The sequence below is a fragment of the Cherax quadricarinatus genome, chromosome 9, assembly GCF_038502225.1.
Source record: "Cherax quadricarinatus isolate ZL_2023a chromosome 9, ASM3850222v1, whole genome shotgun sequence".
Taxonomy (NCBI): domain Eukaryota; kingdom Metazoa; phylum Arthropoda; class Malacostraca; order Decapoda; family Parastacidae; genus Cherax; species Cherax quadricarinatus.
The window spans coordinates 12,534,725-12,553,227 of NC_091300.1; the positions used below are offsets into that span (position 1 = coordinate 12,534,725).

At 36.5% G+C, this 18,503-nt stretch overlaps 1 protein-coding gene across 2 annotated transcripts in view; it reads right to left on the reverse strand.

The window, feature by feature from the left end:
* Positions 1-12,146: 12,146 nt before the first annotated feature.
* Rubicon (run domain Beclin-1-interacting and cysteine-rich domain-containing protein rubicon) overlaps positions 12,147-18,503 on the reverse strand; it is a 45,810-nt gene continuing 39,453 nt past the window's right edge. For both annotated transcript variants that reach the window (XM_053773096.2, XM_053773095.2), the window contains 2 exons: positions 16,180-16,333; positions 12,147-12,567 (listed from right to left, as the gene is read on the reverse strand). In XM_053773096.2, coding sequence (XP_053629071.1) covers positions 12,364-12,567; positions 16,180-16,333 — 358 coding nt within the window. In that variant the 3' untranslated portion in view covers positions 12,147-12,363. The remainder of the gene's footprint in view (positions 12,568-16,179; positions 16,334-18,503) is intronic.

The window sequence follows — 18,503 nt, forward strand, 5'->3', positions numbered from 1 at the left end:
TAATAAAGACAAGGGACAGGAGGGGAAGAGATACAAAGAGCAGTATAGTGGAGTGTTAACAGATTACTGTATACATGGGCTAGGTTTGCTAAACCCTGCAGAATGGGAGGCAATCAAGTTCTGTCCAAGGAAGAGCCAGTCCAATTCCTTGGATCAAAAACCTCTCACCAACATCAAAAAATATCCCTCAAGAGAGAGTGCCTGAACAGAAATTTGGGAATGCAAGACATTTTTGTGCATAGGAAGTGAACTTTCATTGTAAGAGTCATCAGGAAAGGGGTCAAATGAATAATACAAAATAACAACCAAAGATAGGAAACCCAACTGCATTATGACATCTAGAGTATCTAAGACATACATATAGGGAAAACTGGGAATTCAACTAATCCCTGTAGGGAAACTCTCCTCACTTCCTACTGTATCCTGATATTCCAGTGGAAAATTGGCATAATTGCTTGCTAGTAATACAGTGGTAGAGGTAAGCAAGGGGTATTTATGGACTGGAGTGATTGATAAAGGTGTTGTTAGGTGGTAGAGATATTGTAGTAATCAGGGATTTGTGTGGTGGGATCACAAAACACCTGGGGATAGGCACTTATCAGGTTTGATCTGAGAGCAGTAATGAAGCAGTTAAGTATGGATAAATCAATTGGTCCACATAACCTGCATGAACCACATTTACCTCACTAACTTGGTCAGTGGTAAACAGGTCAACTGGGTCATTGGAACTGAATAAACTTAAGAGTTGAGAAACTGGTGGAGATGATATAAATATGATAGACACCAGCAGACCAGTGTGTTATAGATGTGGTGATGTGTTGATGTGACTTTTATTGACTGCAAGTTTTGTTGGGGTAATTTGTGTTGGTAGCTAGCTGACCTGCTGGGATATTGTGTTGGCTATGAGTTGTTAGTGACGAGTTGTGTTGTTGAAACTGAAATTGGTAAGATTCCATGTAATAATTGGAGAATACCTCTAAGTTGGTTTCAGATTTTTACAGTGCTGGTGTATTATTGGGCTGCCTAAGTCCCAATTTGCTAACTTTATTAAACAAACTGTCATACCGATTTTCATTCAGAAACTGGAACAGCAACAAGGAAGAGTGTAGGAAAGAGAGGATCAATACATAGAGTATGATAGCAGTTAATGTCTATAGGAGGTACTGGTTCAGGCAAAGATAAAATTAGGAATTGCAGGGAGTGAAAGATGAGGAAAAATTTACAAAAAGTGGATAGTGTACCACGTATCTAAATCAACACGAGTCGCAGTATAACATAGTTTGGATAAACAATCTGGTGTAAGCAACATTCACTGTATGAGCCATGAGGGTAAGGATGAACACTGTAAAAGTAGCAAGAGATAGGAAAGCCAATAACCTGACAGTTCAGTTTCTTGGAGACAAATGCTTTAAGAAAAAGATTAGACCAGCACCTGAAGCTCCCCAATTTCACTCTATCTTCTAATATTGCATCGTAAAAAGTATACAGCTTCCATAAACAAGAAAAGCTGAGTACAGGTTGTGGGCGAGTGGCTAACAGAGGCAGATCCTGGTGGTAGCAGGTAAGAGGTTACTACTAATAATATAAATGAACTAAATGCTAAACCCAAAAGAGTTTAGCACTTAGTTCACTTATATTATTAGCACAGCACATTCAATTATTAGCACAGCACATGGATTACAAAACAAGTTTAATAGGCAGAACTCTCATTCCTTAAGAAATATGGAACATGACAGAAATAAGCAGGATGAGCCTTGACACAATTCAGATAGGTACTGTAGTTTGCAAGGTTTACCATCATTAGCAGGGGAAGCACAGGTAGAGCATTCTGCACACTTCTGACAATACTTAGTAAGGTGTCTGAACCACTAGCACTGAAGGCACTGTTGAGTAATAGGTAAGAAAGCTGTTACTGTTAAGTAGTTACTTGCTGGGTACATGGTAGTAGAGAGCTCATGGTCATTGAATATTAACTTGGCATCATTACTAAAGTATGTATGTTGTCCTCATGCATTATAAAGTGTCTACTTTTGAGCATGGATAACTGTTTCAACTGTAGTTCCAAGAAAATACTGTCTGTGTACTCAGTAAATGCTTACTGATGGATAACTGAATGAGGAAGAATAATTGTTCCACAGCATGTATTGAGTGTCTCTGAGAACAGTTAGACTTATTTGTAGTTTGCAATTTTAATAGGCTTTTTGCACAAGTAGCATCATTAACGAGCACTATATGAATCAAATCATACATCTCACAGAGGTAATGGAACCAAACAATTACAGAGGAGGTCAAGAAGTATCAGGTGACAGAACTCAAAATAGCAGTAGCTTCCTTAATTCTAGAGTGAAAACAATACTGTCAGTTATTACAAGGATGATCTGCAAATCACCTTAGTGAGTCAGGGAAAAGCCAAAACAAATGTCAGGTACAGTGATGAAGAATCATTGACCTTCAGATCCCAATTTCTCGATCCACCATAGTTCAACAAGGAAGGGCTTGCATACTAAGACAAGTGACCCCAAGGCTAATAGAGAATTATAAGCGAGTGATCAACAGAGCACTATGTGGCAGCCATAAAACAAAAAACTCCTACCCTTTGCCTCTTGCTTGACCTTAGCTTAATACATTGCCCCCACCAAACAATGGATAGCAATGGAAATAAATGGTATAAAATACCGACACAATGGAAATATAAACACATATGCAGTATAATGCGATCCTTTATTGACAACGTTTTGCCCACACAGTGGGCCTTTTCAAGTCACAAACAGATCTACCTGGGGTGGAAGGTACATGAGTATTTATAGTCAGGTTCAGAATGCTGTGGCCAGGTGGAGAATGCTGCATCTGATGATCTACCAAATGGAGTTATAGAGTCTAAAATCTTGGGTAGCTTGGAAGGGAGATTGGATAAGTTTGTGAGCAGACCTTCTGCAGTGTTCCTCCATTCCTATGCTCTTATGTGGGATAGTGAAGAAGAAGTTTCTTGGCAAGTGGTTCAGCTATGTTATAGAAGCCATTGTTCTGGTTGAAGTTGTTGGATATAAAGATAAGCGATGATTCCAGGATTCTTCGGTATTGAGTGTTGTCTTCTCAAGACTTATCACCAGAGAAGACAACACTCAATACCGAAGAATCCTGGAATCATCGCTTATCTCTATATCCAACAACTTCAACCAGAACAATGGCTTCTATAACATAGCTGAACCACTTGCCAAGAAACTTCATCGCTATCCCATATAAGAGCATAGGAATGGAGGAACACTGCAGAAGGTCTGCTCACAAACTTACCCAATCTCCCTTCCAAGCTACCCAAGATTTTAGACTCTATAACCCCACTCGGTAGATCATCAGACACAGCATTCTCCACCTGACCACAGCATTCTGAACCCGACTATAAATACTCACATACCTTTCACCCCAGGTAGATCTGTTTGTGGCTTGAAAAAGCCCAGTGTGGGCGAAACGTTGTCAATAAAGGATCGCATTATACTGCATATGTGTTTATATTTCCAATGGATAACAATGCAAAACTAGCCAGTTACACCTCTCCCCCCTCATCAAAGAAGCGTGTTGCCCACTTGAGGGCTCCAGCTCTATATTATTATTATTATAATCAAAAAGAAGCGCTACGCCACAAGGACTACCCAGCTCTATAGGCAGGCTAAATTTCAGGCAAAGTAAGTATAAGTACACAGGTCACCATGCATGGCAAACACACAGGGTAGTACTTAGTTTAGCCTTCATGTTTCATGGCCATCCTGAGGGAACTGAAATCCACTTAGTAGGACTAAGACAAGGTCTGTTATCCCCCCCACTGGGTCTATAAAGGAACTGCCTTCAAAGGGCTGGGAGTTTAGCTGCTAAAAATTTATCTATGCCTCTTGTGGGTTCAGACAGTTAAGGCTGGGGTTATGGGATACCTCTCTTGGATCAATAAGTGACTGAAAGTATATCCAATTATTATTAGACTATATTCATAAAGAAACCCTTAACCCACTGGAGTCATACAGCATCTGAGGAATGAGAGGCAATCTAAGGAGAGAGAAAAAAAAAATCTTAGATCAAGAGCCCTTCAGCAATTTTTCCTCAACTCCTAGTCTTTCTGCCTCCTAGCAGAAAACCTTAGTTTTCCTCTAAAATTTTCAAGAAACCTGCAGAATGTTGGGTTTGACTTATCTTGCCAATTACTACATTCAACAACACAATCAGCAACCATCACATAAGCCTAGAACAATGAAAGAAATCCAACAGATGCACTGTGTACAGTGGACCCCCGCTTAACGATCACCTCCAAATGCGACCAATTATGTAAGTGTATTTATGTAAGTGCGTTTGTACGTGTATGTTTGGGGGTCTGAAATGGACTAATCTACTTCACAATATTCCTTATGGGAAAAAATTCGGTCAGTACTGGCACCTGAACATACTACTGGAATGAAAAAAGTTCGTTAACCGGGGGTCCACTGTAGTTGATTATCATTGCAACTCCACATCAAAAGTAGCTGATAAGTCAGTAACCAGTGATATCACAAAAAAAGCAAATAAAATTTTAATCAGTTACAATAATTTGGGATTTTGTTATTCCTGAGAAATTCACAAGACCTCGCAAACCAGTAACAAGGATGAATAAGAAATACTGTACTAAAGTTCATATTAAAGAGTACGAGTATGATCATCAGGATCATAAACTGTAGAAAAGGCACGCTTTTAACCAAGAACAAACGCCTAAGCCACATTTTTTTCAACATGCAGTATTTAAATAGTGTGTATAATAAAACGGCCATACAGTTATATAGCTCATGATGCATGTATTTTGTGACAAAAAATTATACCTAACACATCCCATATAACAAATATTTTGAATATAATGAAGACAAATTCAGTGGTTTTCATTATATAAAAGTTTATGAAATAAGAATCTTGATTAATACATAGCAACATTATAGACTTAGGAAATTTCAACTGTAACAATTCTTAAATACAATAATTATAATGTTTTACTGATTTGTAGACCTTAGCTACAGTATCTACAGAGTAAAACAAAATTCAAGAAGTTACAATTATTCCTAGCTTAGGATAAAAAAAAATAAATACAAAAGTCACAATCAGCAATAACATATGTCTTCTGTCATCTGTTACTGTGCTTAGTATTCCAGACAGATATATATTTACTATTTTTCTACCATACTTTCATGCTGAATTACAGACTATAATTTTTTTTTTTTTTTAACAAGTTGGCCGTCTCCCACCGAGGCACGGTGACCCAAAAAGAAAGAAAATCCCCAAAGAGAAAATACTTTCATCATCATTCAACATTTTCACCTCACTCACACAATCACTTTTTTTTTTAAACATTGTTTAAGTTTAAAAGTACAGTTCTTAGTTTGTTGTACATATTGCATACCATATATGAAACAACAATTTGCAGCACAACAGCACATTGCTTACAGATGACAATCCAGATTCAATTCTCAAGACAGGGAGGGACACGTGGGCTGTAAATAGCTACCCAGGTGTTAGCTGTCGAGTCTTATCCTAGGGAAAGACCATCAGGGAGGAAGGGGAAAAATTATATTATCCTAGGTTAAATTTAAGAACATTAATTAAATTCAATTCAATTCTCAAGACAGAGAGAGATGCAAGGGTTGTAAATAGCTACCCAGGTGTTAGATGTTGAGTCTTACCCTAGGGAGGACCCACAAGGGAGGAGGGGAAAAATTACAGTATCCTAAGTTATATTTAAGAACCTTAATTCAATGATAACACATTCTTCCCACATAGTTTATTAGTTTAGGTTTAATTTCTTTGGTTGTCCTTCAACTGTGCATGGATTCAATGTCATTTTCTTTGACACCTACATCATTGTGGGTAGATATATTTTCACAAAATATGCTAAACCCGTATGATCAAGTGTAAGAACATTCGTATTTACAAATATGGTACATAAATTTACTGTTCACGTAAGTCCCTAATGTATGTAAGTTGTTGAATAAGTAGTTAAGAATATTAAGACCACTTAATCTGCTCAAATATATTTCCAAATACTGCTTTAACAGAAAAAAATGGCAATAGATTATATATTCTTTAAAATGCAAAATATTATTTAATTCAAGAAGTGTTAAATTATTAACACTGGCCAACAATAGTGTCTGTTAAGTTTAAAAATGCATTTCTAACTAATTTTGGGGATGATGAATTCAAATCTGAACTGAAGTTTTGCTCCAACATGTACAGTTTCTGCAAGATAGAACCCCACGGTGAAAGATTTCACCAAGACCTAGATAATCATGAAAGCAAACGAGAGAAACATGACAATTTGTTGGATGGCTGACTATCGCTGGACACTGGTGTGAGACAGCCATACTCAGCACAAGTGAAAAAGTCTGAAAACTGTGATGTCAATATGCATGACTGCATGGAAATTTGTGTTATGCAATTTTTTTTTTTTTTTGAACAAACCGGCCGTATCCCACCAAGGCAGGGTGGCCCAAAAAGTAAAACAAAAGTTTTTTAAATTTAGTAATTTATACAGGAGAAGGGGTTACTAGGCCCTTGCTCCCGGCATTTTAGTTGCCTCTTACAACACGCATGGCTTACGGAGGAAGAATTCTGTTCCACTTTCCCATGGAGATAAGAGGAAATAAACAAGAACAAGAACTAGAAAGAAATAGAAGAAAACCCAGAGTGTGTATATATATGCTTGTACATGTATGTGTAGTGTGACCTAAGTGTAAGTAGAAGTAGCAAGACATACCTGAAATCTTGCATGTTTATGAGACATAAAAAAAGACACCAGCAATCCTACCATCATGTGTTTGTCATTGCATACACCACACTTAACATCTATGCATAATATAATACCTATGACTGTTAGGTAATACACATGGTTCTTCAACCTTAAACAGCCAAAATATCAATCATAAGGGGAAAAAAAAAGAAAAAAAGATATAGACCAGACTAAAGCTCAGATTCATGATCAGTGCATCGAAGTAAACTTTAAACAACCAATTTAGTTTCCGAACTAGATAAAAAGTTAAATGTTGTTGGCTAGTGTAATTAGTTTTGATTAATGAAAAGTGACTGACAATGCACCACAATACTTAGTCTTAAATAAATCTAAACTAAATCTTTGTTAGCTATTAAAGTATTCTACAATTAAACTACATCTACGTATGGCTCACTAACTTAAAGCATATTTAACTTATTTGGCAGTCTGCTTAAATACTTTTAACAAGTTGAAAAATATACAATCAGATCTCAAAATGAGATAAAATTATTCTTTGGTAGACTTTTCTAGCAGTGATATATACAACAAATGCAAGTAGCTTTTTATCAATTACAAGACAAAAATGCTAAAAGAGGGAAGCTTAGGAGAGTGAATGAAGAGCAAAATGCACGTCATTTTAATGAATTGCTAAAAGAATTGTGGAAAGAAAGAGACAAAGATGTTATTTAATACTTTAACATTATATATATACATATATATATACATATAGACATATATATACATATATATACATACATACATACATATATATATATATACATACATACATATATATACAAACATACATACATACATACATATATATATATATATATATATATATATATATATATATATATATATATATATATATATATATATATATATATATATATATATATATATTATATATATATATATATATATATACACATACATACATACATGCGTGTTGTAAAAGTCAACTAAAATGCCGGGAACAATGGGCTAGTAACCCCTTTTCCTGTAAAATTACTAAAAAGAATAAGAAGAAGAAAATTGTCAAAGTGGGAAGTCTGAATGTGCATGGATGTTGTGCAGATGATAAGAAAGAGATGACTGTGGATGTTATGAATGAGAAGAAGCTGGATGTCCTGGCTTTAAGTGAAACAAAGCTGAAGGGGGTGGGAGAGTTTCTGTGGAGAGGAATAAATGGGATTAGGTCAGGGGTTTCAAATAGAGTTAGAGCTAAAGAAGGAGTAGCAATAATGTTGAAGGATAAGCTATGGCAGGAAAAGAGGGACTATAAATGTATTAATTCAAGGATTATGTGGAGTAAAATAAAGACTGGATGTGAAAAGTGGGTTATAATAAGCGTGTATGCAACTGGAGAAGAGAGAAGTGTAGAGGAGAGAGAGAGATTTTGGGAAATGTTGAGTGAATGCGTGGGGAGTTTTGAATCAAGTGTGAGAGTAATGGTGGTTGGGGATTTCAATGCTAAAGTGGGTAAAAATGTTATGGAGGGAGTAGTAGGTAAATTTGGGGTGCCAGGGGTAAATGTAAATGGGGAGCCTTTAATTGAGCTATGTGTAGAAAGAGATTTGGTAATAAGTAATACATATTTTATGAAAAAGAGGATAAATATACAAGGTATGATGTAGCACGTAATGAAAGCAGTTTATTAGATTATGTATTGGTGGATGAAAGGTTGATGGGTAGGCTCCAAGATGTACATGTTTATAGAGGGGCAACTGATATATTGGATCATTATTTAGTTGTAGCTACAGTTAGAGTAAGAGGTAGATGGGAAAAGAGGAAGGTGGCAACAACAAGTAAGAGGGAGGTGAAAGTGTATAAACTAAGGGAGGAGGAGGTTCGGGTGAGATATAAGCGACTATTGGCAGAAAGGTGGGCTAGTGCAAAGACGAGTAGTGGGGGGGGGGTTGAAGAGGGTTGGAATAGTTTTAAAAATGCAGTATTAGAATGTGGGGCAGAAGTTTGTGGTTATAGGAGGGTGGGGGCAGGAGGAAAGAGGAGTGATTGGTGGAATGATGAAGTAAAGGGTGTGATAAAAGAGAAAAAGGTAGCTTATGAGAGGTTTTTACAAAGCAGAAGTGTTATAAGAAGAGCAGAGTATATGGAGAGTAAAAGAAAGGTAAAGAGAGTGGTGAGAGAGTGCAAAAGGAGAGCAGATGATAGAGTGGGAGAGGCACTGTCAAGAAATTTTAATGAAAATAAGAAAAAATTTTGGAGTGAGTTAAAAAAGTTAAGAAAGCCTAGGGAAAGTATGGAATTGTCAGTTAAAAACAGAGTAGGGAAGTTAGTAGATGGGGAGATGGAGGTATTAGGTAGATGGCGAGAATATTTTGAGGAACTTTTAAATGTTAAGGAAGAAACAGAGGCAGTAATTTCATGCACTGGTCAGGGAGGTAAACCATCTTTTAGGAGTGAAGAAGAGCAGAATGTAAGTGTGGGGGAGGTACGTGAGGCATTACGTAAAATGAAAGGGGGTAAAGCAGCTGGAACTGATGGGATCATGACAGAAATGTTAAAAGCAGGGGGGATATAGTGTTGGAGTGGTTGGTACTTTTGTTTAATAAATGTATGAAAGAGGGGAAGGTACCTAGGGATTGGCAGAGAGCATGTATAGCCCCTTTATATAAAGGGAAAGGGGACAAAAGAAACTGTAAAAATTATAGAGGAATGAGTTTACTGAATATACCAGGAAAAGTGTACGGTAGGGTTATAATTGAAAGAATTAGAGGTAAGACAGAATGTAGGATTGCGGACGAGCAAGGAGGTTTCAGAGTGGGTAGGGGATGTATAGATCAAGTGTTTACAATGAAGCATATATGTGAACAGTATTTAGATGAAGGTAGGGAAGTTTTTATTGCATTTATGGATTTAGAAAAGGCATATGATAGAGTGGATAGAGGAGCAATGTGGCAGATGTTGCAAGTATATGGAATAGGTGGTAAGTTATTAAATGCTGTAAAGAGTTTTTATGAGGATAGTGAGGCTCAGGTTAGGGCGTGTAGAAAGGAGGGAGACTACTTCCCGGTAAAAGTAGGTCTTAGACAGGGATGTGTAATGTCACCATGGTTGTTTAATATATTTATAGATGGGGTTGTAAAGTAAATGCTAGGGTGTTTGGGAGAGGGGTGGGATTAAATTTTGGGGAATCAAATTCAAAATGTGAATTGACACAGTTACTTTTTGCTGATGATACTGTGCTTATGGGAGATTCTAAAGAAAAATTGCAAAGGTTAGTGGATGAGTTTGGGTATGTGTGTAAAGGTAGAAAGTTGAAAGTGAACATAGAAAAGAGTAAGGTGATGAGGGTGTCAAATGATTTAGATAAAGAAAAATTGGATATCAAATTGGGGAGGAGGAGTATGGTAGAAGTGAATGTTTTCAGATACTTGGGAGTTGACGTGTCGGCGGATGGATTTATGAAGGATGAGGTTAATCATAGAATCGATGAGGGAAAAAAGGCAAGTGGTGCGTTGAGGTATATGTGGAGTCAAAAAACGTTATCTATGGAGGCAAAGAAGGGAATGTATGAAAGTATAGTAGTACCAACACTCTTATATGGGTGTGAAGCTTGGGTGGTAAATGCAGCAGCGAGGAGACGGTTGGAGGCAGTGGAGATGTCCTGTTTAAGGGCAATGTGTGGTGTAAATATTATGCAGAAAATTCGGAGTGTGGAAATTAGGAAAAGGTGTGGAGTTAATAAAAGTATTAGTCAGAGGGCAGGAGAGGGGTTGTTGAGGTGGTTTGGTTATTTAGAGAGAATGGATCAAAGTAGAATGACATGGAAAGCATATAAATCTATAGGGGAAGGAAGGCGGGGTAGGGGTCGTCCTCAAAAGGGTTGGAGAGAGGGGGTAAAGGAGGTTTTGTGGGCAAGGGGCTTGGACTTCCAGCAAGCGTGTGTGAGCGTGTTAGATAGGAGTGAATGGAGACGAATGGTACTTGGGACCTGACGATCTGTTGTAGTGTGAGCAGGGTAATATTTAGTGAAGGGATTCAGGGAAACCGGTTATTTTCATATAGTCGGACTCGAGTCCTGGAAATGGGAAGTACAATGCCTGCACTTTAAAGGAGGGGTTTGGGATATTGGCAGTTTGGAGGGATATGTTGTGTATCTTTATATGTGTATGCTTCTAAACTGTTGTATTCTGAGCACCTCTGCAAAAACAGTGAAAATAACCGGTTTCCCTGAATCCCTTCACTAAATATTACCCTGCTCACACTCCAACAGATCGTCAGGTCCCAAGTATCATTCGTGTCCATTCACTCCTATCTAACACGCTCATGCACGCTTGCTGGAAGTCCAAGCCCCTCGCCCACAAAACCTCCTTTACCCCCTCTTTCCAACCCTTTCGAGGATGACCCCTACCCCTCTTTCCTTCCCCTATAGATTTATATGCTTTCCATGTCATTCTACTTTGATCCATTCTCTCTAAATGACCAAACCACCTCAACAACCCCTCTTCTGCCCTCTGACTAATACTTTTATTAACTCCACACCTTTTCCTAATTTCCACACTCCGAATTTTCTGCATAGTATTTACACCACACATTGCCCTTAGACAGGACATCTCCACTGCCTCCAACCGTCTCCTCGCTGCTGCATTTACCACCCAAGCTTCACATCCATATAAGAGTGTTGGTACTACTATACTTTCATACATTCCCTTCTTTGCCTCCATAGATAACGTTTTTTGACTCCACATATACCTCAACGCACCACTCACCTTTTTTCCCTCATCAATTCTATGATTAACCTCATCCTTCATAAATCCATCCGCCGATACGTCAACTCCCAAGTATCTGAAAACATTCACTTCTTCCATACTCCTCCTCCCCAATTTGATATCCAATTTTTCTTTATCTAAATCATTTGATACCCTCACCACCTTACTCTTTTCTATGTTCACTTTCAACTTTCTACCTTTACACACATTCTCAAACTCATCCACTAACCTTTGCAATTTTTCTTAAGAATCTCCCATAAGCACAGTATCATCAGCAAAAAGTAACTGTGTCAATTCCCATTTTGAATTTAATTCCCCATAATTTAATCCCACCCCTCTCCCGAACACCCTAGCATTTACTTCCTTTACAACCCCATCTATAAATATATTAAATAACCATGGTGATAAATAAATTTATTTTTTTATTTATTTTTTTATATTTATTTATTTACTGTTATTTATTTATTTATTTATTTTTATTTATTTATTTTCATTTATTTATTTATTTTTATTTATTTATTTTCATTTATTTATTTATTTTTATTGATTTATTTATTGATATTTATTTATTTATTTATTTTTATATATTTATTTAATTTTATTTATTTATTTTTATTTACTTATTTTTATCTATTTATTTATTTTTTTTTAACACCAGCTGTATCCCACCAATGCAGGGTGACCCAAAAAGAAAAAGAAAAGTCTTCTTAAATTTAGTAATTTATACAGAAGGGGTTACTAACTCCCAGCATTTTAGTTGCCTCTTACAACATGCATGGCTTACAGAGGAAGCATTCTTTTCCCTTTCCCCATAGAGAACATTAAATATGTTAGTAATATTTTAAACTAAGAAAATTATGAGCCCAGCACTTCGTGATGATCCTGTGATAATCGTCTTGTTTCTCTTCTGATACAGCGAGGGCATCGGATAGGAGAATAACAGCCAGCATGGAAACAAGCACTGCAGATGTTGCACAGTGCAGTAGAATCCAACTGGAATGGGAAGATGGGATCTCCACGTCCGCACACTTCACAGATAAAGCCTCGTCCCATACATACCTGAAGAAATTGGTTTGGATTAATTTTTTACAACACAGAATATTGTGGTTTTTAAGCTCTAATCTAGTCATACTGTTTATTCACAAGGAAATAAGTTTAACCAATACCAGAAGACAATCTCAAACACTGATTAAAATTTGAATAAAATTTTTAGTACTAAATACTGATCAGTAAAAAGGAAAATCCTATACAAATGGGAAGAATCTGTATATTTTGTCCTCAGAGATCCCCTACCCTCTTCAATTGAAGAAGTCTCCAAGGATGAAATATACAAATCCTTCCAGTTTTGTATTTTCCAACCATGTTGGGTTTACTTTTCCTACAAAAGTGTTTAGGAAAAAATCTAAAGAAAAATAGAAAAACCATGTGGCAGATGATCATGTAAATTAATAAAACCAGTCATATCTCATGGGTAATTAGTCGAAGTACTGTACATTAATTCGTATATTTTCTTTCTTTTTGGGTCACCCTGCCTCGGTGGGAGACGGCCGACTTGTTGGGGGAAAAAAAAAAAAAATTAAATTCCCCTTCATTCAGACTACTTTTCTTTTTAGCATGTCCAGTAATATATATTGTCCTCTTTCATTGTCAGCTTGTTGTTATGGCGTACTGTTTTTCAAGAGTTTCAACATTTTTTTGGATTGTAAAAAGGCTAAAAAGTAAAAATTATGTAATCTCCAAACATGTTAACAGTCCTTTCTTTTACAATTCAGGCCTACTACAAAACACTAGAATACCTTCTCTAGTACTGTATATTTCTTTTTAAAAAAACTGTCATGCAAGTCTTATAAAGACATTCAGGTACCTTCTGGACTGCATCAATAAATGTTCTCACATGATACAAGTCTGTGCTTGAACCTTTATGCTATCACAGGACCTTTCCCTTACGTAATAAAATTATCCTTTAAAATACTTTACCCTAAAAAAAAGTTTTATTATAAAAGAATAATTTGTATGAAACATTATCAAGTGCACTCAAATCTTTTAGTTGCATATTCATACACATCTATCCCTTATGTAATCCCTACTTCCTTTTTCTATGATGCTGGCTGTCGTATCCTTCACTTAGCCTCTATGTCACTTCAGTACACCTTACCTGCACACCTACCATGAGCCATCTTCTCCATATGTTCAAAACACTTATGAGTACTGCTCTTAACCCAATATTACCCCTCTCAATTTACATCAACTGCTTTTCTGCTGTTATGCCGAGATGGGGCTTTGTAAAATATAACTTTTATATTTGTTCATCTAATACATTGTATTACATTGCGATTACCATCGTTAATAGCTAAAATAAAAGTAATCAGCTTTACAATATTAAATATTAATTTTCATCTTTCCCATTTTCATTATATGTATATATGATGAATTATTTTGGTAAGAAAATGGATCGTTCACCATGAGTAACGGCCAATTTATATTTGTGTGGATTCACCTCTGGACTACTCGCCTGACGCGAGCTGACGTCAGGGGCGAGTGGTGTGGGGTTAAGCAGTACAACACCTCTCTCAGTCTTGAGATGATCCTCTCTACTTACTCGTTTACTCCGAGAAGTTATCCAGCAGTATAGCATCATTCTCTCAGTCTCTTGAAAGTAAGAGTATTTACCAAACTCTCACCAAGTAAAATCTCGCCAGTGTTTAAAGGGATTTCAGTTATTAAGCTTGGATCATCTCTGGTTAGAGTGACCATGTAACTTTATCAATTTCAAATGTAAATACCCATTCAGTCAGAATAGAGGTAATTGTAAGCAGTATATAAATTACAAGTCTGTTAAGTGTTATTTTTATAAGTAAAGGTACCATTTTAAAATACCTTATAGAATATCACATAAATTATATTGCATTAAAATTTGTTTTTAATATAATCTTTTCATCACCCCATCATATAAATCGTTATTACAATTTTCCATGAGTATATTTGATACTAAGCATCTCCTATACTCAGGCCAAATATATTACAAATTCCTAAATCAATCGTAATATCTGCCCTCAAAAATTTTCCACCAACTTTTTTATCACATGTATTTCCAAGAGTTTCTGACATATTTCCAAGAGTTTCTGACAAGCCATGGCTTTTAAATTTATATCAAATTTCATACACCTTTCCTTTCACTTGCAATTATTGTCCCATACATGAGATGGATATAACATGAATATTCTCCTTCCCTGCAGTGCTTCTCATTACTACACATACTTTGGATCATGAGTCCTTCACCAGTATCAACATACCTTTCCTGAGGGGGTAAGCTGACTCATTAAAACCCACTTTTCTCAAACTCAGGAGACACTACACATTTAGGCAGAGATTTTCACTATCTTCAATCCTTGTTTTAATTTCTTACAAATTAGTCACCTTTTAAAACATTAACACTTCTTAACATTCATTGCAAGATTCAGACTATTACTACCCTCCATATATACATCACTGCACTGGATTTTTTTTTGTCAAAAATTATGTTACTATGAATAAACCGAAAGATGGATTGTGGGGAGAAGGGGGGGGGGGGGAAACCATGGTCCATAAACTGACAGTCCGCTGCTCTACCACCTTGGTTCATACCCCCCCCCTGTCCATCTTTCTGCTTATTGACAGTTGTGTATTACAACAATCTGAGTTCCTCATCTTACTATGTTTAGGATTCACCTTAATCATAATTATCCAACATATTCTCTAACATCTAATTCTACTTCCAGTTCCACCAAGAAAGCATTTTCATCAGCATTTAAAAACTACAACAGTGGTATTACAATGTCATAATAGGTGTAACCCTTAAACTGTGGCATACCCCCCAAAAAAAATTCCTGTCTGTGGGGGGAAGTTTTTCTGAATAAGACAAAAATGAGTGGAATCTGATAAAAAAACTTACGATTTTATGGTGTGTCAAAGTTGGTGAAAAAATGGTCACTCATTGGCAACAGTGCAACTAAGCCAGCAATATTAAGTTTTACAATTTACTGATGCCAAGATATGATTTTTTTTTTAACTGTTTTAATGTTTAACATCATATAAACTAGTCTTTTATATTAGATGTATTTAAAGATGTTTTAGTACTTCAAACATGAAGAAATGATAACCCTGACATTGCTCCACTTGGAATATACTGTATATGTGATTGCTTATTCTACTTTGTATTACAAGGAATACTTATGATATTACAATTGTTTCAGAGTAATACACCTCAAAACACGGAAGCAAGTCACACTGCTTGAATTTAGTGGGTAAATATACTTATGTGTGCTTTGTGGCTGAAATCCACTTTTAATATCATTAAATTGTATTAAATCTGGAATGAATAAGTCATCTCTATGCCACTTCCACACCATTTGCTGGTAGGAAAGCTGGTAGAGGAACAACAGCTCCTGATTTCGTTGCTTACTTATACTAATTAGGTGTACTAGTACATTGGACACAGTCATCAGTTGTGTAGTGGTATGTTTGGATCAGTTTAAAAGTTAAAGTAAAGATTTTAGTTAAATATGGTTTCATTAGACAAATTAAGCCCAATTACAAGTATTTGAAACATTCACATTAGCATTATTTGCAGTCACAGGGCAAGAGCAGCTTAAGTGTTCTACTCCCTCTAGAATTACTTTCTATAATACTAACCTGACATCTGGCAATATGTTTTATACACTGTGAAGTGATATTCTTCAGTTCCATCACCACTAAACCTGCTTTGATGGCTACAAGGTCATCTAGAGAGTAAGCATGAGGATCACTAGCCCAGTGTGGAGGTATCTTACTTAGTAGTGCTTTTTCACTGTAAGGAAAAAATAGTTTATTAGGACCATATGAACACAGCATGGAATATAAGTTGAATATATGGCACATTACTTTATGAGCAATATGGAAGCACTAATAGGATCAGCCTCACTTGCTATGAACTCAGGATATAAAATCATTTATTTTCTTCATAAAAGTCTAATCCCACTAAATTCTTTCAGTCCAAATAGTTCCTCATTCAGGACAAAAAATGTTTCGTTAAATACAGTGGAACCTCGAGTTATGGACTTAATTCATTCCAGAAGGCTGCTCAAATGCCGATACCGAACGAATTTGTTCCCATGAGGAATAATGTAAATTAGATTAGTCTGTTTCAGACCCCCAAAAATACACTTACAAAAGCACTTACAAGAATACACTTACATAACTGTTCAAGTTGGGAGCTGTTTGAAACTCAAGGTACCACTGTATAAAGAAAACAATTTCTGCACTGAAACCATTTGTTAGTAAGTGGCTAAAGTATTGACATGTTAATTTTTATCCAGTACCTATTTACCTTACATTACAGCTTACTATGTCACTGTGACAAGGACCTCAATTTCAGATATAGTAAGCTGGTGACAATGGAAAGGAATAAGAAATTGACAGTGGTAACAAAACCACATGTCTTGGCTGTATCTTTACTCTATCCCAATTATACATCATATTATTTAGAGGTACCTAATAACATGTTAAAAAACTGAGCAAGCTCTTTGCTACTGTTGGAAATATGCTTCTCTGAAGGTGGAGTAGCTATCACCATTCAGAGCACTCCTGACACCCAAAATGGTATACATTACAATAATTATAGTTTTCAGGAAGGGGTAGCAATTATGTTGAAGGATCAGTTATGGAAGGAAAAAGAGGGCATATAAATGTATAAATTCAAGGATTATGGGGTATTAAAACAAGGGTCAGATGCAAAAAGTGGGTCATAATAGGTGTAAGCACCTAGAGAAGAGAGTGAAAGGAGAGAGTTTTTGGGAGATGTTAAGAGTGTTCTCCATGGGGAAGTGGAACAGAATTCTTCCTCCGTAAGCCATGTGTGTCATAAGAGGTGACTAAAATGCCGGGAGCAAGGGGCTAGTAACCCCTTCTCCTGTATATATTACTAAATTTAAAAGGTGAAACTTTCGTTTTTCCTTTTGGGCCACCCCACCTCAGTGGGATACGGCTGGTGCGTTGAAAGAAGTTTGTTGAGTATACCTGGTGAAGTGTATAGTAGAGTTATTATTGAAAGGATTAAGAGTCAGACCGAAAGTAGGATAGCAGATGAACAAGGAAGCTTTAGGAAAGGTAGGGGGTGTGTAGACCAAGTGTTTACAGTGAAACATATAGGTGAACACTAGATAAATGTAAAGAGGTTTTTGTGGCATTTATGGATTTGTTAAAGGCATATGACAGGGTGGATAGGGGTCAATGTGGCAGATGCTGCAAATGTATGGAATAGGAGTTAGGCTATTGAAAGCAGTGAAGAGTTTTTATGAGGATAGTGAGGCTCCAGTTAGAGTATGTAGGAGAGAGGGAGATTATTTCCCAGTAAAAGTAAGCCTTAGACAAGGATGTGTGATGTCACCATGGTTGTTCAATATATTTGTAGATGGAGTTGTAAGAGAAGTGAATGCTCAGGTGTTGGGAAGAGGTATGGGGTTAAAAGATAAAGAATCTAACAAAAAGTGGGAGTTGTCACAGTTTCTCTTTGCTGATGACATTGTGCTTTTGGGAGAGTCTCAAGAGAAGTTGCAGAGGTTGGTGGATGTGTTTGGTAGGGTATGTAAAAAAAGAAAATTAAAAGTGAATATAGGAAAGAGTAAGGTGATGACAATAAAAAAATTAGGTAACAAAAGATTGGGTATCAGATTGGAGGGAGAGAGTATGGAGGAGGTGAATGTTTTTTTTTTTTTTTTATTTTTATTATCACACCGGCCGATTCCCACCAAGGCAGGGTGGCCCGAAAAAGAAAAACTTTCACCATCATTCACTCCATCACTGTCTTGCCAGAAGGGTGCTTTACACTACAGTTTTTAAACTGCAACATTAACACCCCTCCTTCAGAGTGCAGGCACTGTACTTCCCATCTCCAGGACTCAAGTCCGGCCTGCCGGTTTCCCTGAATCCCTTCATAAATGTTACTTTGCTCACACTCCAACAGCACGTCAAGTATTAAA